Raw genomic sequence first — 19852 nt, forward strand, 5'->3', positions numbered from 1 at the left:
TACGGCCTAAACCCTACTCATTACGAGAGGAGATCCGTGCCTTCTAGTGGGCCGGCAATGAGTTGATAATGATAACAATGTCGATAATGATTCTTGAAAAATATCTTGTGAACAACTTCCACTTCAGTCAATAGATGGCGTTTTTAAAAAAAGTTGACGTATTTTCTCTATAGCGAAAGGAATCACCGACTTCCAAGCGAACCCAGTAATATAGAGACTATTTCTAAGACTTTGTGCTACACTATTATTGCAACTCATTCATAAAACAGGCATTAGTCCTCGCACGCAAAGGAATGCAGTAACGTACTCTATCCGCCTTGTTGCAGTGTAAATGATGTACTTATAACCTCACCTAGTACATACCTAACTTACTATATTGTTTGTATGTAAAAAGGAGTCATCATTCGCTAATGCGAGGTATTTATTAACTTCAGAAACAATATCGATTAAAAACACATTGTTCGATAATTGCACGTAGTCAAACGAAAAGTCAGAGAATGAAAAAATACAGCATAATTACTCCGAAGTTACGCTACGTTGATTTGTAAAGGACCCTAAACGTCCTAAAACTACCTCTTTTACCTCTTTTATACCTCCTACCTCTTTTATATCTTTTACCTATCTGACTAAAATTTAAATAGTATTTAGTAAAATATGGCAAGTAGACTAATAAACAGCTTTTAACGGACTAAAGCTGATTGATACAAAAAGTTTACGTGTAAGTAAATTTTTTGTTTTTAGTTTGTACTTTAAGGCAGTATCAGATTTAACGGACAGTCGTCAACAAGCTACTCTATAATGAGCTAATTTCATAAGAACTCCGTACGATTTGGAAGATAAACAGTTTACCGAGAAATAGGTCGTAACTAAGAATAAGCAGAGACTAGAAGCAACGAGAGCGTTTGTATAAGATTAGACTCATAAACTAAGCAGACAACTGCTACGGTTTGCTTATACTCTCGATTACAAGTTTGCGAAACTACGTTTAAAGTTTTATCTAATACTAGCTGAGTTTCAGGATGCGGAAACTCAGCTCACAACCGCGGTCACAACCGCGTTAAGTAAGGATAAAGCGTGATGCAAAGCTTACCCTTCCTCAATAAAAAGGTTATTTGATACAATTACTAGCTACTATATAGCATATCAAGAAGTACGTGTCATAATTTGGCCGGATTGAATGAAGTCGCGTAAGTATATGGTTTTTAGGAATGCATATTGAAGAAGTACAATGGTGTCATTGGAGCGAATTTTGTTGTACACAAATCTCAAAGCTAAATTATATTGACCACTCTTAAAAGCAGTGCAAAAAAGTGTTTGAAAAAAGTTTTTAACACCGGTTCAACGATTTGTGTAAAATATAATTTGCTTTGTTTTGTCCTACATTTTTCTGTAGGTACTACATTTATTGTAAAGCCTACACAAAAAAAAAAACGCATTTACGTCTCGTAGCGATCCGTACAAACTGGTTAGCTTTATAACATTATAACAGTGTCGCGATCTTATATATAAATGCCAAAATATAAGATTATAAACGAACAGATTTAACTGTGGGTTTACAATATTATATTTCTTTCTTATCTCTTATATTTCTCTGATAGAACTCACCTGCTCTACGTTTTCTGATAAATCGTACAGACTAAGATTGTAGACGGTGCTCCTAAAACAAAAAAAAAAAAACTATTCAAAAAGATGATTGACATTTAAACAATTTATAATAAATAATTACAAACAAAATCATTTGCAACCATGAAGAACACAGCACCCCATATTCACAAACATTATAAACGTGTAAGGCATAATAGGGTGAGATAGGGTGCGTCTGCACCAATCAGAGCATTAAAAAGATTATGTGATTTAACATGGTTTTGGAAGGACGCAAGCCGCGTAGAAATCGATTAGTTGATAAAGATCAATACCCTGCCCTTCCAGGTATCTTAGGAAGCGTAGACATTCAGAACGGTGAGAATAATAAGATCCACTCAGGTGCTTAAGTTCTCATCGAATAATAAAATAAACTACAGGTGGTGGGTCGGTTGTGACTACGGGAGTCATATAAAAAAAACTTTTTATTTGACATTTTTAGTACCAGCCCGCAGTTTCAAATTTGTCGTTGTCCAGCCCCGTGCTTCAGAGAACATGTTTAGCCGTCCCAGTCTGGCCCTTTTAGAATTATAAACATTTGATAGTAAGCAATTCGTAATGGGTCTCTGAATACCTTTTCTCTATGAAAACTATACATTACTTATATGGTGCGGATGGTGATGATGAAACGTATTGTAGATTAACAGAAACCCTTTAGCAATCTATGTAAATACGGTCATCGGTATATAAAACAGTTTAAGTTGTAGAGCAAAGTAAACATAAAGTAGAGTTAACCAACCTGCCGCCAACTAAAATAGAGAAGTCATCCTTGTCTAGCACCCGGAAGTGGTTTGGCCCAGTCGTATTGCCCACAAACTGCTCGGGATTTTCATCGCCTGTAACATTTTAATTCATAAACTTCTAATATAGAACATAATATTGTAGGAAAGTAAACAAAGCAAGTTTCCTACAAAGCAAATTAAGAATATCATTAGATGTCTTCGTAGTCGGATATGTCAGATTCCAGTTATATTATATTACAAAAAAAATAAACAAATTAGAAAAATTATTTGTTTGGTAGGGAATATAGTACCAATAATCACTTAATTAAAGGAATAATTATTGTATCAACCCTTTTTTCCTTATTTTTTACTTATGATACTGAAAAATGCAACAGAAGACATGTCAAGTATTCCTAGCTCCTCTTAACCATTTTAAGCTTCTATGGATTAAGTTAATGAAACGACTGTGCAGTATATAGCTAACGTTCTTGTAACGATCATCAAACACTACATATATATAATTAAGATACGACCAAGGAATCCATAGATACAACCACATATTGTGATTAATAAATGTACACACAGTGTATGTATTCGTAGGTACTCGACATTCGTCATGCCTACAAAACCTCCAAGAATTATTTCGTTGCCAAAACATAATGCTAATGGTGTTGTGGGCTTGTGGCTTGAGAGACAAAAAATAGAGTCTGTGTTATTAAGAGGCCCGGAGCAACAGAGCAACAACTTGGACTAGTCGTGCATGTTTTGCAATATAACATTTGTAATCCATTATAAATGGAATCAGCTGTTTTTACAAGCCTAATTAAATAATCGCATCGTAACCGCGTAGGCGGGAACGCAAAAAAATAAGGCAAATGCTCACTAGAAGAACTTTCGATATTGCTAATAATGCGCCGGAGCATGTTTTAGGCTTTCAAAATATCACAGCATACTTTTCTGACGTGTGTTTGATTGCTATTGTTTTGTCAGCAATATTCTCATGTTCACATCAATCATTTACAATATTAAAACATGGACGCTGGGTGCATGGCATCACTTTTTTATTGGAGGGTTCGTTCAAAGCAAGTTACTTTTAGGACCCAGGGTCTTTGATGTTCCCCTCTTTTAACAGAATATTGTAAAAAAAATTCAGTGTTTATATAGAGAGAGCGCGAATTTTTACGACAAAAAGAGAGCGCGAAATTTTTAAACAAATTTTTGGTTATAGTGTGTAAGTGTCTTGTATACCTATAACGATTTGCAGTTGTTAGCACATTTTTGTGTATGTAATACATAATTTTAAATTTATACTAATAAATATAAATTATTTGTGAAAGAGAATATTTATGGGTTAAAATATATTAAGTTTAGGATTTTCGTTAGTGTCAAAAAGATCTACGAACTGTCGTGGTTTAAGCCGGCGACTTAACAAACCGCAAGAAATGACTTGACCTGCATTTTGCGGCCTGGTTTAACCCCTTCGAATACTGCCCGTCGGATTTAGTAACAATTCTTTGTGCAGTGGACGTATTGTTAAAATGGTTGCAAAATAATAATATTACAATGTAATCGTTAGGTTTCTTACAAATAAAAGGTAATTTTTTAATTTATTCTTTTTATTTTTTTTGTATACAAAAACATATGATAAAACCAACTGACTATGTTAGAGATACGACTTAATTGTTACAATGACTGATGGTATTACTCAATGACTGATATCATTACTCAATGCTCGATGACACTGACATATTCTAAATATGTCAAACGTCATCTAGCCGTGCCGATACCTTTTAATAGAAAGGTAAAGTCGATATGTCTTGTACGTTAGAATTAAGCTCATATTATACAAGAAGCACTGATCTCTAATAGTTATTAATTACCACGTGACTGGATGCTGTCACTTAGGTTTTGTCTTCTAATCATTGATACGATTTTGGCAATGTACGCTTTTAAATAAGTATACAATGAAAATTATGCTTAATTTTCTATATTCCGCGAAATACAACAGAATCTTTACGGTGTAATTTATAATTTCTCCAATATTTATACTGCACACCAAACAAATCTTCGGCAATGTACTCTCAACTGTATAAAAGAATAGAAAGTAGGTACATTGCCGAGAAACTTTTTAATGTCGTGAAATTTTCATTGTAAGTAAATCATGGAATTCCGCAAAGTAACGCCTGCTTATATACATCATTTGAAATAAGTGTTCAAGGAACTAATATGAGAATTGCTGAAAACCAATTATTTGTAAGTACCAGTGATACTTCACAATTAGTACTACAATTAGGGACACCATTTGAGCTGTCATTTATTTAAGACTGCCAGACAGACAGTCCAGTGTGTAAATAATTGAGATCACGGACTAGATTAGACGCATACACAAATAGTCGAAAAACGTAATGTAATTTTTTTTACATATATTTGATACGATTTAAAGCAAAGTAACTACTTTATGTAAACCAAAAGTAGAAAAAAGAATATATTTTATTTTAAACTGAGTGAATTAATATTAACGCGCACTTTTCAATTGAGTTGTTATTATTAACGCCGCAACTGTAATTGAGCTTGTTAACTTAAGTCTTATCTATTAGTTGGTCCTTCATAAGACCGCTCACAGAACGCCATGAAGCGTTGTCTATTATATTAGGAACGTTTTACCACTTAGGTTCTTAATTTTAGGTCTTTCTGTTCAAACAGTTGTTTGTGTAGAGTTTTCGTATTGATATCCTATTTTTGTGCAGGTATTAAAAACAATAATATTTAGGTCTATGCAATTTAATAATGCACGGCTCAAATATTAAATGCGTAAACTTTTTTTGAGTTATGTATTTCAGTAATCTTTGGAATACCGGTAAAATTTTGACGATTATGATTACGATTACTATTGTAGGTTTGTGCTATAACTGGACAATATTCTGCTATGTTATAACCTATTAGGTGATGATGCAGTGGTTGGTGGCTGATGCTTTAATAGCTCTGTCAAATTGTTAAACATTTAAATGGGTAGGATGTTCCTACCCATTTAAATGTTTAACAATTATATAATTTTATTACAAAACAAACAACGATGTCCCGCTTTTTTTTTAGTTGATTTTCGGTAAGATGTAAATGTCTTTATAATAGCTAAAAATTTAGCTTTATCTGTAGGTAATATTAATTACTTTCACAACATATCTTGGAATACAAAACTGCTTTTGTAGGTTAGTTAGGGTAGGAGCCGGGACACTACTAAAGTGTCTTAACAGTAGTTTCAACGTAGGGAATTAAGTGGAATGGATCGTAAATACGACTGATCACCCGACTGGCGTTGGCAGGCGTTCTCTTTTATGTTCCCCTAACATTTACTTTTCATTTACCAACTGTTACTGTATATTATTTCTTCGTTTCACAGACTAGGGCTCAACGTTTGTAATTAAATGAATCTTTTTGTTTTAAAAGTAAGTTTTGTCTTTCTTTATATAGTAATTATTTACGAACCATGAAGATGGCCCACCTGATGGTAACTGAAAAACCATCGCCTTTAAATAGAGTAATACCTCGCAGGGCTTGCAGAGAATACGTCCAGCAAAGTGCCGTTCTGTGTAATCTGAGGCGTAGATGAAAAGCCTGTAATTACACCTAATTGACGGTAGAAAAAAGCATAGCGGTATTACTTCTCTGGACGAGGTCTGTCACAAAAAGCTCTAATAATACTAATCGTAAGGTCGTTGGGATTGAGAATGTTTAACTTTTTATACTAAAGCATTTCCGATCCCAATGACGCAGACGTGATCCCTTTCACGAATAGAGAGTTTCTGTTTCTTTAGATTTAGAAGAGCTCCTATTTTTGTTGACGTTTACTATCACACTTGTGTTCTTTGGAAGGAAGGCAGGAAGGCATTATTAGAATGTCGTAGACCTGAATTAAGTTATATAATAATCAGGGCTCTCGTTTACGTGAGATGGTTCTCAGCTGTTTTTTATCGCGGTCTGATTATACCGTTTTACTTAGGTGTAAAATATCTATTTTACACTTGTAAATAGTTTACATGGGTTGTACCGAGCTCATTTAAATCGTCGTAATAAAGCTCATACAATTATTATGAAATACTAAAAATCCTTTCATCAGTTTTGGAATCTACATGATTCCACTTTTGGCGGTGTTAAATTTTTTGCGCTTTCTTTTTTATATTTATTCCACTACGAGGTTAGTCCTTGACTCCAATATTATCTACCTGCTGCTAAGTGATGATGGAGGCTAAGTTGTGAACGGGCTTACCTGTTAGGGGTATGCGAGTTATATTGATCCTATACCCCTAATTGGGTGTTACTGTGTAAACTTAGTTTGAAATGAAATAAACACACTTACCATATTTGACATGGATTCTTGCATTGGCATCGGGCATCCACGCTTGTGCAGTGGATGCTAGCAAAACCAGGACCGCGCGGGCGACGGCCATATTGTTTATAACCGATACATTGCTAAAGCCGCCATTGCAACTGCCTCCCCTGTAACAAAAAAAAGGATTTATGATCATTTTTATAAATGCTACGTTTTTTTTCACCAAATTTTATGCTACTCAAATTTATTCTAATTCTATCACCATATACTCATAATCTATTTTCCCTTGCGATAATAATACAATTATCTTTGCCTTCGTGCTTTGATTAATATCGTCAGTATCAGTTACACATGCGATAGAAACAAGAAATAGTCTGGGTAATAGAAATTTATGAGAATTGTTAAAATTAAGGGAGATAACGCCCTGTGAGAACGTCCGAAGTAAAATTACGTAAGAAGATTGGTAAATGAAATATATTGATCTCTAGATAATAACAATGAAGTATAGCAAAATACTTTATGTCAAAAAAAGAACCTGATTACACAAAAAAATTAATTATTAGAACTCTAAAATTTGTACCAACGTAGGATAGGTATGTTTAACTATCTACATTGTTACTTTCGTATGTTTTATTTAGAAAATTGTCATAAATACACAGTTGTTTAAAGAATGTTAAAGAAAAGTATAATAAACTTGAAATTGCAAATACATTATAAGGTCTAATTACTGTTTACGTTTGTACTAATCAATGTTTACTCAGTCCATGAGTTTCAGTAAAATACGTAGCAGTTAGAGCTCTATCTTTAACTGTAGGCAATTCTCGACGAGCGATTCAACTGTCAGACAAGATTATTTATATCAAATGAGAATAACCTGTAACTATGTCAGCGTTGGCTTAAATGATAAATTTAATAAATACATATCTAATCGTTCAAGTGGCTTGTAATAAATGAAAGAGGCTACCTGAAACGTTTGGTACGTTGCTTGAAGTTTCTATTAATGTTAACCCCTTGGAAGGATATAGTGTCTTCAATAATTTTAAAAGGTACTGATGATTTAGTTGAAAATGATAGTTACCTATGATATAAAGCTGAAATATCCTGTTGTTTATGATATGGGAAATTGCTATTTATATAATTGTTACCAATAAAATTAAAAAGAAGTATGATGTTGAACTTTGCAATACAAGGTATTACACGCGTGAATTTGACTATTTTCAGTTTGTGTTCCCTTGTTTTTAAATTAACTATGCATAGACTTGAAAGCTCAAATTCTAATACCGATTTATCATTCTCCAACCCTTACCTTCCCACTACAGAGCACGGGTTTCCTCTCTGAATGGTAAGGCCGTATTCCACCACGCTGGCCAAGTCCAGATTTGTTAGGGCTTTGAAAACATTATACAGAACTGTCGGGCATGTTTGTACGTTGACAATAAACGGTTGACATACCTTTGTAGGATGCAAAAGTACGTTTATTATAGTTTTGTATGACCAACTGACAGACTTCAGGAAGGCATTATTTCAGTATCCGGATTACAACAACAACTGATGTTGTCAAATTATGCGCTGTGTCTGTGTCGACCGGTTGATAACTTGTTTGAGAAGTTACTGCAGCAAGTAGAAAGCACCTGCCTGATGGACTACAAAGAAAAAACTCGATATCACGTTTTATCATTATTTACTCGCTAATGGTTACTCACAGATAATAGTGTTATCACAACATTTTATGGCTATCTATGGTGAGTAAACAAACTTGAACTACTTATATACCTCAACTACACTGGTACTACTAAATGATATGAAAGGAAATTAATGTAGGCGTGTAAGAAAATGGTTAATTTTATGGATAACTGTTTGAGGCTCGGTGGCGAAAAATGATCATGAAACATGAAACGGAAACGTGAAACCATGAAGTGAATCATGATAAATTAATTGGGTCCAGTCATTGGACACGAATGGGACCCTTATATACAAAGGACCGGACCTACGCCGACCTAACCTGATTTGGATTGCTACCAAATTAATAAAGATATCTTGTACTTTTACATACTGCCTGTACATGCGTTCAGACATCATCATCATAATCTTTAGCCTAATTGTCATCCTGCTGGGCTGCAATGGATGAGAGAGTTCCAAAGCATAAACCCACCCTACCCTGCTTGTATTGTGCATACTAAGCTTTACATTATCTTTCTCACGACGTAGTTACGTACCTACTAGTAATTCCAATTTGATAATTTATTCGCTACACATTGTTTACGTTAGTGAAAGTTACACAGAGTCTGAACTGGATTAAGTTAAGGAAAAAGAAAAAAGTTGAGTTTTTACGTTACTCGTTTAGCGCTAACCGGTTGCGGAGGTCAGATGGCTATCAGAATCACTCAGCGTAAAAACTGGTTGCATGTCAAATATGGGTTTGAATAAAAAGCGGACCTTAATTAAGTACCTGCCTGTAATATATGTTGGAATCTTGGAAGATATATACCATATGATACTTTTAATTTTAAACGCGAAATGTGATGTAAATTTTCGCATGGAAATAATTTCAGGCAGACAAAGTCTTTTTTTTATGCCGGAAAATATACGGTTTCTCTTGCAATCTAAAAGGAAATTTTGATATTACTTCTTTGCACTGAAATCAGTCGTTTTTGATTAAACTTGATATATTTAAGATACGTTTTAGCCCAAAAAAACCTCTTAATACTATGAATGAATGGATAAACGGTAAATATTTTGTTTGTAGTTCAGCAACTTTTGAATTTATAATAATGAAATAAAAGTGGAGAATATACAGAAGCTAATACGCAGCCAATGTATTATATTTTTCAGTAGGTAGCTTAAGTTCTATTCCGTATTCTGAACATGTGAGATAAATCTGCACACTTGGCGATAATTCCCAGCATATATCCGAGCATGCCACAGGCGATGCTGTAAAGTGTAGGTAGGTACGTTCTGCATTAAGTAAGTTTCGGTTTTAAATAGTAAGGTGCCTGTAAATGTTTATTAAAGAAGAGTTTTGTAGCTATGAAGAGAAAAATGTAATATTGGTTATTTTGTATGTTTTAATAAATTATTAAGGTAGGTACGTATTCCCTACGTAGCCGAACTGCATAGGTACATAACAGCTAAACTAACTGTCAGTTTGCTAATGTGACTAGTATTATGATGGAAAAAAAATGAACATGAAAACAATATGACAATGACTTTAAAATTGTATAAAATACCTAAAAGACTATGACAGGCTACTGTGTTACGAAGATGACTGCAGCAAGTGGAATTAGTAAAACTAAAACTGTTTAAATTTACTTATTCCGCCGTAGCTTTAGTCTATTTTATTAGGAAAAGTTGTCAGGCACTGGGTTTTTTTCTGCCAGGGAACTCCAGTATCGACCCGTAGTTAGAAAATTGCTGTCATCCACTCCGCACCAAGCAGAGCAAGGTAGTGGTGATTATGACATATTATCATTGTAGCGGTAATAGCGCATTGAGTAGGAGCTCAATTTCACTTTCGGGGGGCCGAGTTCAAATCCCAGCACGCACCTCTAACTTTTCAAAATTACGTGCGTTTTAAGTAAGAAAAACATCTTGCTTCAAACTTGCATGCCTAAGAGTCCTACATAATGTTTTTAAAGGTGTGTGAAGTCCACCAATCCGCACTGCGCCAGCGTGCTGGACAACGGCCTAAACCCCTTCTGTTCTGTAGTGGGCCGGTAATGGGTTGGTGTGATGTAGCCATTTTAAAAGGCCGCTTACCCGGAATTGTGCAGCGTGTAGGTTTTCAGGTCTAAAACTCTTTCTGCTATAAAAGAAGAGACCTCTAGAGCAGGGGCAAAGAAGTTGACTAATACGCTGAAGGCAATGATAATAATAATTTATCACGTTCGCATAATGATAATGTACCATGCGCATGCGGGGCATTTTGATGTAGGTATGCTTTATATATAACAGTTATTAGTGGAAAACATTAGACTGATGGAAACCTTAAAAAACAAATCTTACAGTAAGTCTATGTCGAAGCAACGTCGTGACCAACGTTTTATACCAAATACCCATTCTTTTGCATCGGATGTTATTAAAAATGTAACCGGCCACCAAAGTCAGTAAACGGATTATTTTGTATTCAGAGCATGCAAAATAAATTCTCTCGGTTGGCGATAATTCCTTCATACGACGAGACCGATCATCCCGTATGCATCGAGCTTCGGAATCCTCCCATTCTAGTTTTTACGTTGACTATCTTCGTGGTCGTGAGAAACTTAACCGAGTATCTTTTTTTATTTATTTTTATTCATCAGGCAATTTACTGTACGTTTACCTCTTTATGTGGACATCTCTTTAATGCTCTGTCTGGGAATTTAATGAACTAGACGTGAGAATTTAGTCACTTCTCTTTATCAGATTAAGAAAAAATCTTAATTCATTTATATCGTGTAGGCTCACCTTAAAAGTTATTCTCTTTTGAAACCTCAAGTTTGTCGGTCTGCAGTAAGTCTACCGCTATTTTAGAAGGCAAATCCTACGGAGAAGTAACGCCAAGGAACTAAGCAGTTGTTTTTTACAACAACACCTACTTATGTATAATTTAACGATTATTATTCTATCTTCTAAGTGATGGAAGTGGTGCCATTAATCATCAATTATTGTATAGTAAGTACGTCGTAATAAATGTGTTTTAAAAAATTGTTATGCCTTGCACCCGCACTTGACCAGCTACGGCCAAAACCCTTGAAATGATAATGACGATGTCAAAAATACCTTAGGATTCATATTATAAAAACGTATACTCAATTCCACAAATTATTTTTATGCCTTCCGCATACTATATGCAGATAAAACAATCGCTTTTTATTCTTAAGTCATCAAAGTAACGTAAATTTTTTTCGGCGATTTTCACCCTCCATTGCCGTCAAATCTAAACAGATTACGATGTATTTTTTAATTCGACCTTACTAACTGCCTTTTTGTTCCTACGCCTATAAAATTTTATATATTTGTATTTATTTCGTCCTTTTTTAAAGAGTGCAATAAGCTTATTACAAACATACCTGGTGTTTGAAGTATAACTTATTACACAGACAAACAATAGATGGTTGTCGATTTAGTTTTTTTCCACAATCAACTGTGACCCAGGTAAATACACACATAGGTACACCCACTACATGTATGTGTGTAAATGCGTGTTATTGATAATAACTGATACTGATGTACTCTAATAATGTTTGTTTTTATTAACAGTTCTTATCGTGACCATCCATAAGTGATAGACACAATAGAAAACCCGACGCCACTTCTGCTTATTCATTACGTATAAATGAATAGATAAATGTGCATTTAACGTTATTCACTTAATGCAATATCAAAAAGGGTTGTAAGATTTTAATGTAACAGCAGGCGGGCCATGAGGCAGGCCGCGTTGTGCAGATGTCACACAAAAGGAACCGGGGGCGTGTATAATGTAATATTTCCTACCCTTTATTGAACTTTCAGATTCACCCTGTGCCTAAAATAGTTATTCGATAGAATAACGACGCACACCTAACGGCTTTGGCATAGTTAGCTACAGTGCACAGTAGCGGATTATGGATTTTCGATTATGAGTAGACTTAACAATATTTCAGTATTCCTCCTATGTATTTCATGGAAAGATTTAAAAGATTATTCGTTACATAAACATATACATACTTATTTTTATTTAAAAAAACTTTTTATTATGCACTGACTGCATTGTATATTTATTTGCCAATATTTCTTTAATACTCATCAGCATATTTAGTACGCTGTCCCGAAGTACAGTACAATTCCATAAAGGCATATTATTATTGTAAGCTTTGCCAAGGTAAACAGAAGTAGGTAGGAAGATATAGATTTTTTTTCGTAAAGTTGGAATACTTGTATACCTAACGTTTTGCAAATTCTTCAATAACTTAGAACGCTAGGTATCTCACTGAATGTTAGTAAAATTAACCATGTATAGAAGTCAAACCATATACTTATAGATTTTCTAATTTTAATTGTAGTTTCGTAGTAAGACGTATAGTACCAGGTTTAATTTGACATTTGTAAGGGGTACAATAAGATTATTTTCGGGGAGGCTGGAGCCCTTTAGCCCCCCACTGAGTCCGATACTGGTTAGCTAAGTTAATTCCCCGGTCTGCGTTACATTACGCCCGCAAACCTGTAACCTATCGTCACTTGATCTGGCGGAACAATTACTTGCCTTAACAAAGGAGCTGTTATTACAAACATCGATACCTTTACTTACCTACTCGATAATATGGTTTTAATTATAAGTAAATAGTTATGAATTAAAATGAGAGTAAATCGAGACGGTCATTGGTAAGTCCAGCAATTGCTTGAAAACAATTATTCAAAACCTGGAAATAATTTAACGGTGAAAGTTAAAAAGTGATTTTAAGTACTCAAATAAAACGTAGGTAATTAATGTCTATAATCTAAAATTAAAATAAGTACTTCAAAGTCATAAGCACTATATAATGAATAATGATACTTTTGTGAAAAAACTTTTACATTAAACAAATATTTAAGATATTAATGGAATTAAAATTGTGATTTCGAAATAACTCCGATCTTAATAAGAATTTAGATAACACGATAATTTTACTAAAACTTACGTTTTATAAGTTTCTTTCCGTCTGTCAGTTTATCTGGAATAATTTTTGGAATGACTGCGACGTTTTTGAAAGGCTTTTTACAGGTAGGGTACTTTTAATTGCGGATATCCACCTTCATGTGAAATGGAGGTGAACGAAGAAATGAGAGGTAAAATGCGTGATTCCTTGCGACCTTCTTTCTAAATTTGAATGTCCCTAACATTCAAATTTAGAAAGTAGGTTCCTTATAACATCTTGGTACCTATCCAGTAAAAACCACCACTTAAGTTGATTAGAGGTTTTTGAAGGTTACATTACGTAGGTGTTAAATTAATAGTTTTTAATAAACTGCCTTTACAAAAGCATTTTCTGTAATACAACTTAAACAGGTGATGAAAGTTTATGAGAGAAAATTTTGCTTAAAAATATTACTAGGGAAAAGTCAAGAGTCAACCACCATTTGAAATAATAAGAACTGAGAAAAGACTACTTAAATATTAAACGAAATGTACAACTGAACGGAAGACGTATTATATATCACAAACGCTGAATATAAAGTAACGAAGACATTTGAATGCATATTTAAGGAAAGGAGTAACGCTGCTATTGTATCATAAATATGTACACATAGACTTGCTGGATTTTGTCACGTTACTGGTAGAAGGACATTCCATGATCGTCAGGTTTTGGTTATGTATTATAGTGCCTATTTATTAGGCTAAAATGCTGTCAGTGTCTATTCTAAAAAGTGAATACAAAGATAGCATAACCGATAGTGATTTTAAAAATAGCTAGGTATTCAAGCTCATTATTATAATTTGTTTATTTGAACGAAGCCTAGAATAACCAGCCAAGAATAACCAGCTTAAAAATGTTTGGTATGTTTTGTATAAATTCATCAATAATTGTTTTTTTTTTTAACATTATATACCTTCAAGCAGTCTACATTTTTTTAAATTATGATGAAGGAGGTTAGGACATCAAATTTAAATGCGAAAATCAAGCATTTTTGATAGTAGATTACCTAAAGGTGAAGATGATAAAGATTCTTTAGTTTGTTTCGTTTTACCACCTGTTAAAGATACCTAGTTTTATGGTTACAAAATAATTTTCTTTCATTTATAACATGACGGTATGTCAGAATAGCGTTAAGACCCCATTTTTTTGTTAATTTATCTGCAGGGGCAAGCGTATTTATTACAAAACACAAAATAAAGTACCTACACGTTTATATTTAATGATAAACTCTACCTTCGTTATCCCTGAAGTCCGTAAGCAAATTTAATTACTTTGTTTCATCCCATTAATATTTTATCCTAGAAACTGTTACTACTGGTACTAAAGGTATGATTTTTTTTAATCGTTTAAATTTACTTACATTAACTTAAAATGTTATAGAACTACATAGCTGAAAAGTGAAAAGGGACTTTCGCTCTTTTATCACTACCCTAGACTATTGTTTATTACATCTACACACTACATCTGCCTGTTTAATGCATACCCGTGTCGATCAATCTGTATTTCACTCTCGTTAACATCAGTTGCGATTGATTCGAGTTCTAAAAAAAGGAGCTACGCAAACGCAAAGTTTCCCACTCTAAAGCGAGTTTTATATCGGCTTCTCAACCGGATTACGCTTGCATGCGTATAGCGTGACCAAGGCAGACCTATAATTATGTAGATGCGGTTGACATCCGAGCCCGCAGCGGCGGCTGTGGTGCTACGACCTACCGATCCCACGGTATGCGGGAAGCTGTGGTTATCATATGTACCTAGTACCTATACTTGGCAACGATTAAGGGTTGGAGCAGTGATAGCCTAGCGGTTAGGGCTTCGGCCCTTTGTTTTTAAAGAGAAATTCCCTGACGACTACCACCCTGTTGGTTGGGCACTAAAACTCTGTGTGCCTTTAATCTATAGATACTAATATTATAAAGCCGAAAGAAAGTTTTTCCGGATATTTTTTTTCTATCGGCATGCGAAATTTCGCTTAGGTCGGTTTAGCTGTGAGCCTGTGTAGCCGTGCATAATTGAATTAAGCTATTTTTAAAATTCCTCGTGAACTTTTAACGGGTGTTTTTTCGATATCAAAATTCCTATGGTCTAGTCCCTATTTTATGGTTATGACAGAATTATATTAAAGAATGCTAACTTTATGTTTGCCAAATTAGGTGAAGATCGATGCACTGGTGGAGGCAAACGTAGGAAAAACAAACAAGCAAGCACACTTTCAAATTTATAATATTCGGATGGATATAAAACAAGCACTTCTGTAAAATATTATTATGGTAAAGTAGAACCTGTGCACAAATCACCCTAAGTAAGTCGATTTATTAAGGTCTTGCCATTATATTGTAAATTGTTTTACCTAGATTAGAATAAATACCATTGCCGTACTGTTGAGGTCGTCAGTTTAAATGGCTTTACCATTTATATTAATAGTGGCATCAACCTTTTATATCATTTGCATGAAAAATCCACTGAGATTGTGGACAATACGTACATAAAAGCATGTAGCATTTTTTACCTATATCAAGCGCATAATTTATTTTTATTACAGCTTCTGGCGACGTCACGCGTGAAATGTATGGCATATACACGAGTATATCAACGAACGTGCAGTGGATAGTGGAATACTACATACGTGTTAGGATTCGAAAAGGATTTAATGGAGATCGTCAATATAGACTACCTTTTATAGGAAGAGTATTTTATATTATTACCTGTGTAGGATATAATTCGAAACGGAGAGATCTGGACGATAACCAAAGTAGCTCTGGCCGATGGACCAGAAAAATCCTAAACTGGAGACCACAAACAGGCACGCGTAATGTGGAATTCCCTCCAGAACGATGGACTGATGACATAAAGAAAGTGACGGGTTGCATCCCACCCTGCGACTCTCACTGGTTGGATGATGAAGACTAATAAACTTGCAGTGCAATACACTATACTAGACAAAATAAGCAATTCATTTAAAGGAAATTGTATACAATTTTACAGTAAATAACCGGTTTAAGTCTTGGGGATGTCTCTTGAAAAGTTCAAAGTTTGTATTAAGCGAAAGCTTATAGAAAAGTCCTACTATAGTACAAAGGATTGCGTAAACGATAAAAAAGCTTGAGTGTGAACTATTGCTCTAACCAGGTTGCTTCTTAAATGTTTTCAAATGACAATGTGAGATGGTGATAACTAAAAGAACTCCCGGCTAAGTTTTTTGTGGGCTTCTTCTTAGACCACGGCGCCTCTTTTCTCTACGTAGCTTTAGTTTTAAGTTTACGAATGTAGTTATCACAACTCACAACTATGTACACATTTTGTATGTAATCAACGCATCAAAAGTGCCATCTTCGTATGTGCCTATTTGAATAAAGAAATATTTGACTTAGACTTTGTAACGGTTGTGTATACGCTTTTTGGGAAATGTCTATTCTTAGCCGCAGACTTCCGCAGGCTGATATGATGACGTACAATTAAATCAAACCAATAATGTTTTAATTTTTTTGGCTCGTGCTTGTATTTTGTTATCAGCCAATTGTAAATTGTACTACCTACTTCCGTTGTTTGGGCTAACCGAATTTTTTTTCTTTACTCTGTAATTAATCCTAATTACACATTAGCTGATTGCTTAACATGACAGTTTTTTTTTTAATTTTTTTTACAAGTCATATTTTCGTTTAAGTAGTGTGCTTGACACTGCCCTGATATATTTATGCCAACAATTTCCAGTATCTTGACACGTCGTGATATACGCGCAATAACCCAGGATGTTGATAATGTGCTCATTCATTACATATTTCGTTTCCTAACCGTAGTAATTGTTACTTAAGTATATACTGCTATTTATAAATTGCGCGGAAGGAATCGCTTCAGTGAATCATCAACATAGTAGGGTATCTACTACATATTCTTAAGCCACTATCACTATAAAGTTACATTAAATAGGTTAGGAAAGATAGTCCCCGATATGGGGTCAACTGAAGCTCAAGAAAATAATGAAGTATCCTACCACACTTTTCTACTTACCTCAAATTACTATAGTACATAATATACAAGTAAGTATGTTATGTACTATAGTAAAATATTTCTTAATATTAATAATTAAAAGATATTTGAATATAGAATATTTATTGTTTGCAGGAGCGTTATAAAAAATGTTATGATAATGAGTTGTTATTTTCAAAACGATTAGTGTCCCTAGGATTTTTGTATCTAAATGTTTTCCAAAATGCGATACTATTTATACACGTTTGAGTATATTGGTTTAGCCCGACAAAGGTGAACAAACAAATCATACGACACACATTTATAATATCAGTGTCTTGATGGTTCGACGGAGTTTAATAAATTAATTGGTTAATTGCGTATTTTTCAATTGCAAATAATAAATCGAAGCGTACTGCTATTGATTATCGATTTAAACTAGTAATAAGATTTTGTTGACTTACGTTGGTACATACTACGTACAGTTTATTTTTCGAGATTGTATACTTGATCGTTTCTTTTTAAAGGTCGCACTGAACGTCAGTGGTAACTTTGCTTTCACCGTGTCAGTAGAACGGGCTTGTCTCTCGTCTAGTGGTTATGGTATTAGGCGTGTTTTGGGGTCGTGTTAACTTACAAACCAGTTAGCGACTGGTTCTGTTTAGAATGCGTTACCAATCACACGCTTCGAAAATGGTTACTGGTTATATATATTTAAATATTATTAACCTATTGATTGGTGATTTATGATATGAAATGAATCGATACTTTTATTAAAATTAGGAAATCAAACTCTCAGGCATGCAGGTTGCTTCACAATGTTTATCTTGACATTTTTTCATAATCAGCACATTAACACTATAGGGGCTCGGTTCTCCTCTGAGAATGACCGGCTTTGGCCATAGTCAACCACGCTGGCTATGTTCGGATTGGTAGACTGTATACACCTTTGAGAAAATTATGGAGAACTCTCGAGCATACATGTAGAGAACTCTTTTCTCGAGTTCATATATCGAACCTTTTCTAAAAGTCACCAATGTTTTTTCAGTGACAAGTGAAATTTAAAAAAGATATTTAAGAGTTTATTTTAAGAAGAAATGATTCGATTTTAAAGACCTGAAGTAAGGGCTTTAAATGTTGTTTCTTGTATCTTCACAGAAACCCAATTTCGTCTTTATTTCAACTACCCATTGAAGGGAGTAATAAAGTATAAACAGAATAATATACATACAGATTTCCTCACGATGTTTATGCTCGTTATAGCAAGTGCTACTTAATTGCTTGAATCGCCTATAACTCTGACAAATTATAGTTGTATAGAATTAAGACCATACAGAATCCTCATTAAGCCATTATTACATGCAGTGCAATGTGTCCAAAATAGAGAAAACGCCCTGAACCCGCGGAATGTTGCTAGTTCACAATTTTTTCCCATCTTCCCCATTTTATGGTAAATCTTTAGAACGTTAGAGGTAAAATAATAACTGTCAACTGCTAAATGGTTAGTTTGTTTAATAGCTTTATTGCACACACACATTGAATAGAAAGTAAACAATGAATAGAAAATAGAGCGTGCAAAGGCGGCCACTAAAGCGATCTCTTCCACATCGACAACCTTTGGCGTTAGGAAAAACGAAAGAACAGGTTGGTGCAGAAGTTTAAGTTTAAAAAATATATGTATATATAATATATTTTTTATGGAGGAGGTATGAAGTGACTAACACTTTGTTCGAGAAACCATACTAAAGTGGAGTGGTATTTGATGCTTTAATATTAGTGGTTTACACGGTTTCTGTATGTTCTAAGTTCTGTGATAGTTGTAGTCGGGCATCGAATTCGGTCTCCCCGAAATAGAGGCTTAACTACAAGGCTATCACGGCATGTGAATAAACGTAGTACCTACTGATAGCGCTGGTTGATTTGTATAGGCTAGGTAAGGCTCAAGACCAACTTAGTTTGAGCGTAGGTATTTTGCTCTATGTAGAAGATACAACAATAGTTCAATGAATGTAGTTCGGACCTTTGGGATTTCTGTTAGCCCGACTTGCCAATGCTAATGCTTCCAAGTTTATAAATGAAACTAGTTTCAGCCTTCGACTTCCAACTAGTGGTTTCTGTTAACCGCTGGCGTAGTTACCTATCTATATATAATTTTCTCTGTATAATTAGTGAAGTAACGTTTTGAAGGTGGTAGGCAAGTAGGTATGTGATTATGATTAGATTGTTAAGCAAAACAGTCCTATGAGATATATAGATATATAGATACTCCCTGGTGAGTAGTCGTGAGATTTTATTTAACCCCCTCCGCCATTCCCCAATCTCACGTGAGATTTTTTACGTGTTTCTAACGTTAACGCGTTGGATTATTATTGAAAAAGACCAATATAACCACCAAGAAAGAAATAGTATATTATTTTTTTATTTCAAAGTAGGTAGCTAAGTAGGTAGTAGTATAAAAAAGGTTAGATAATACAAATATCGATAAGTAAAACATTAAATATCAAAGATTTTAACATTTTCTGAAACTTTGTATCGTTCGACGACTTCAAGTGTAATCATCAATA

General features: G+C 34.3%; 1 protein-coding gene across 2 annotated transcripts in view; it reads right to left on the minus strand.

Annotated features, from left to right (window-relative positions):
- LOC120631384 (semaphorin-1A) overlaps positions 1–19852 on the minus strand; it is a 33793-nt gene that overhangs the window by 10760 nt on the left and 3181 nt on the right. The window contains exons 1-4 of one of the 2 annotated variants that reach the window (XM_039900935.1): positions 8143–8313; positions 6718–6857; positions 2381–2477; positions 1606–1657 (exon numbers count right to left, since the gene is read on the minus strand). In XM_039900935.1, the coding sequence (XP_039756869.1) occupies positions 1606–1657; positions 2381–2477; positions 6718–6808 (240 nt within the window). In that variant the 5' untranslated portion in view covers positions 6809–6857; positions 8143–8313. Of the gene's footprint in view, positions 1–1605; positions 1658–2380; positions 2478–6717; positions 6858–8142; positions 8314–19852 lie in introns of those variants that run through there. The other variant, XM_039900926.1, reaches the window with a different exon arrangement.

Source organism: Pararge aegeria, chromosome 2, assembly GCF_905163445.1.
Source record: "Pararge aegeria chromosome 2, ilParAegt1.1, whole genome shotgun sequence".
NCBI lineage: Eukaryota > Metazoa > Arthropoda > Insecta > Lepidoptera > Nymphalidae > Pararge > Pararge aegeria.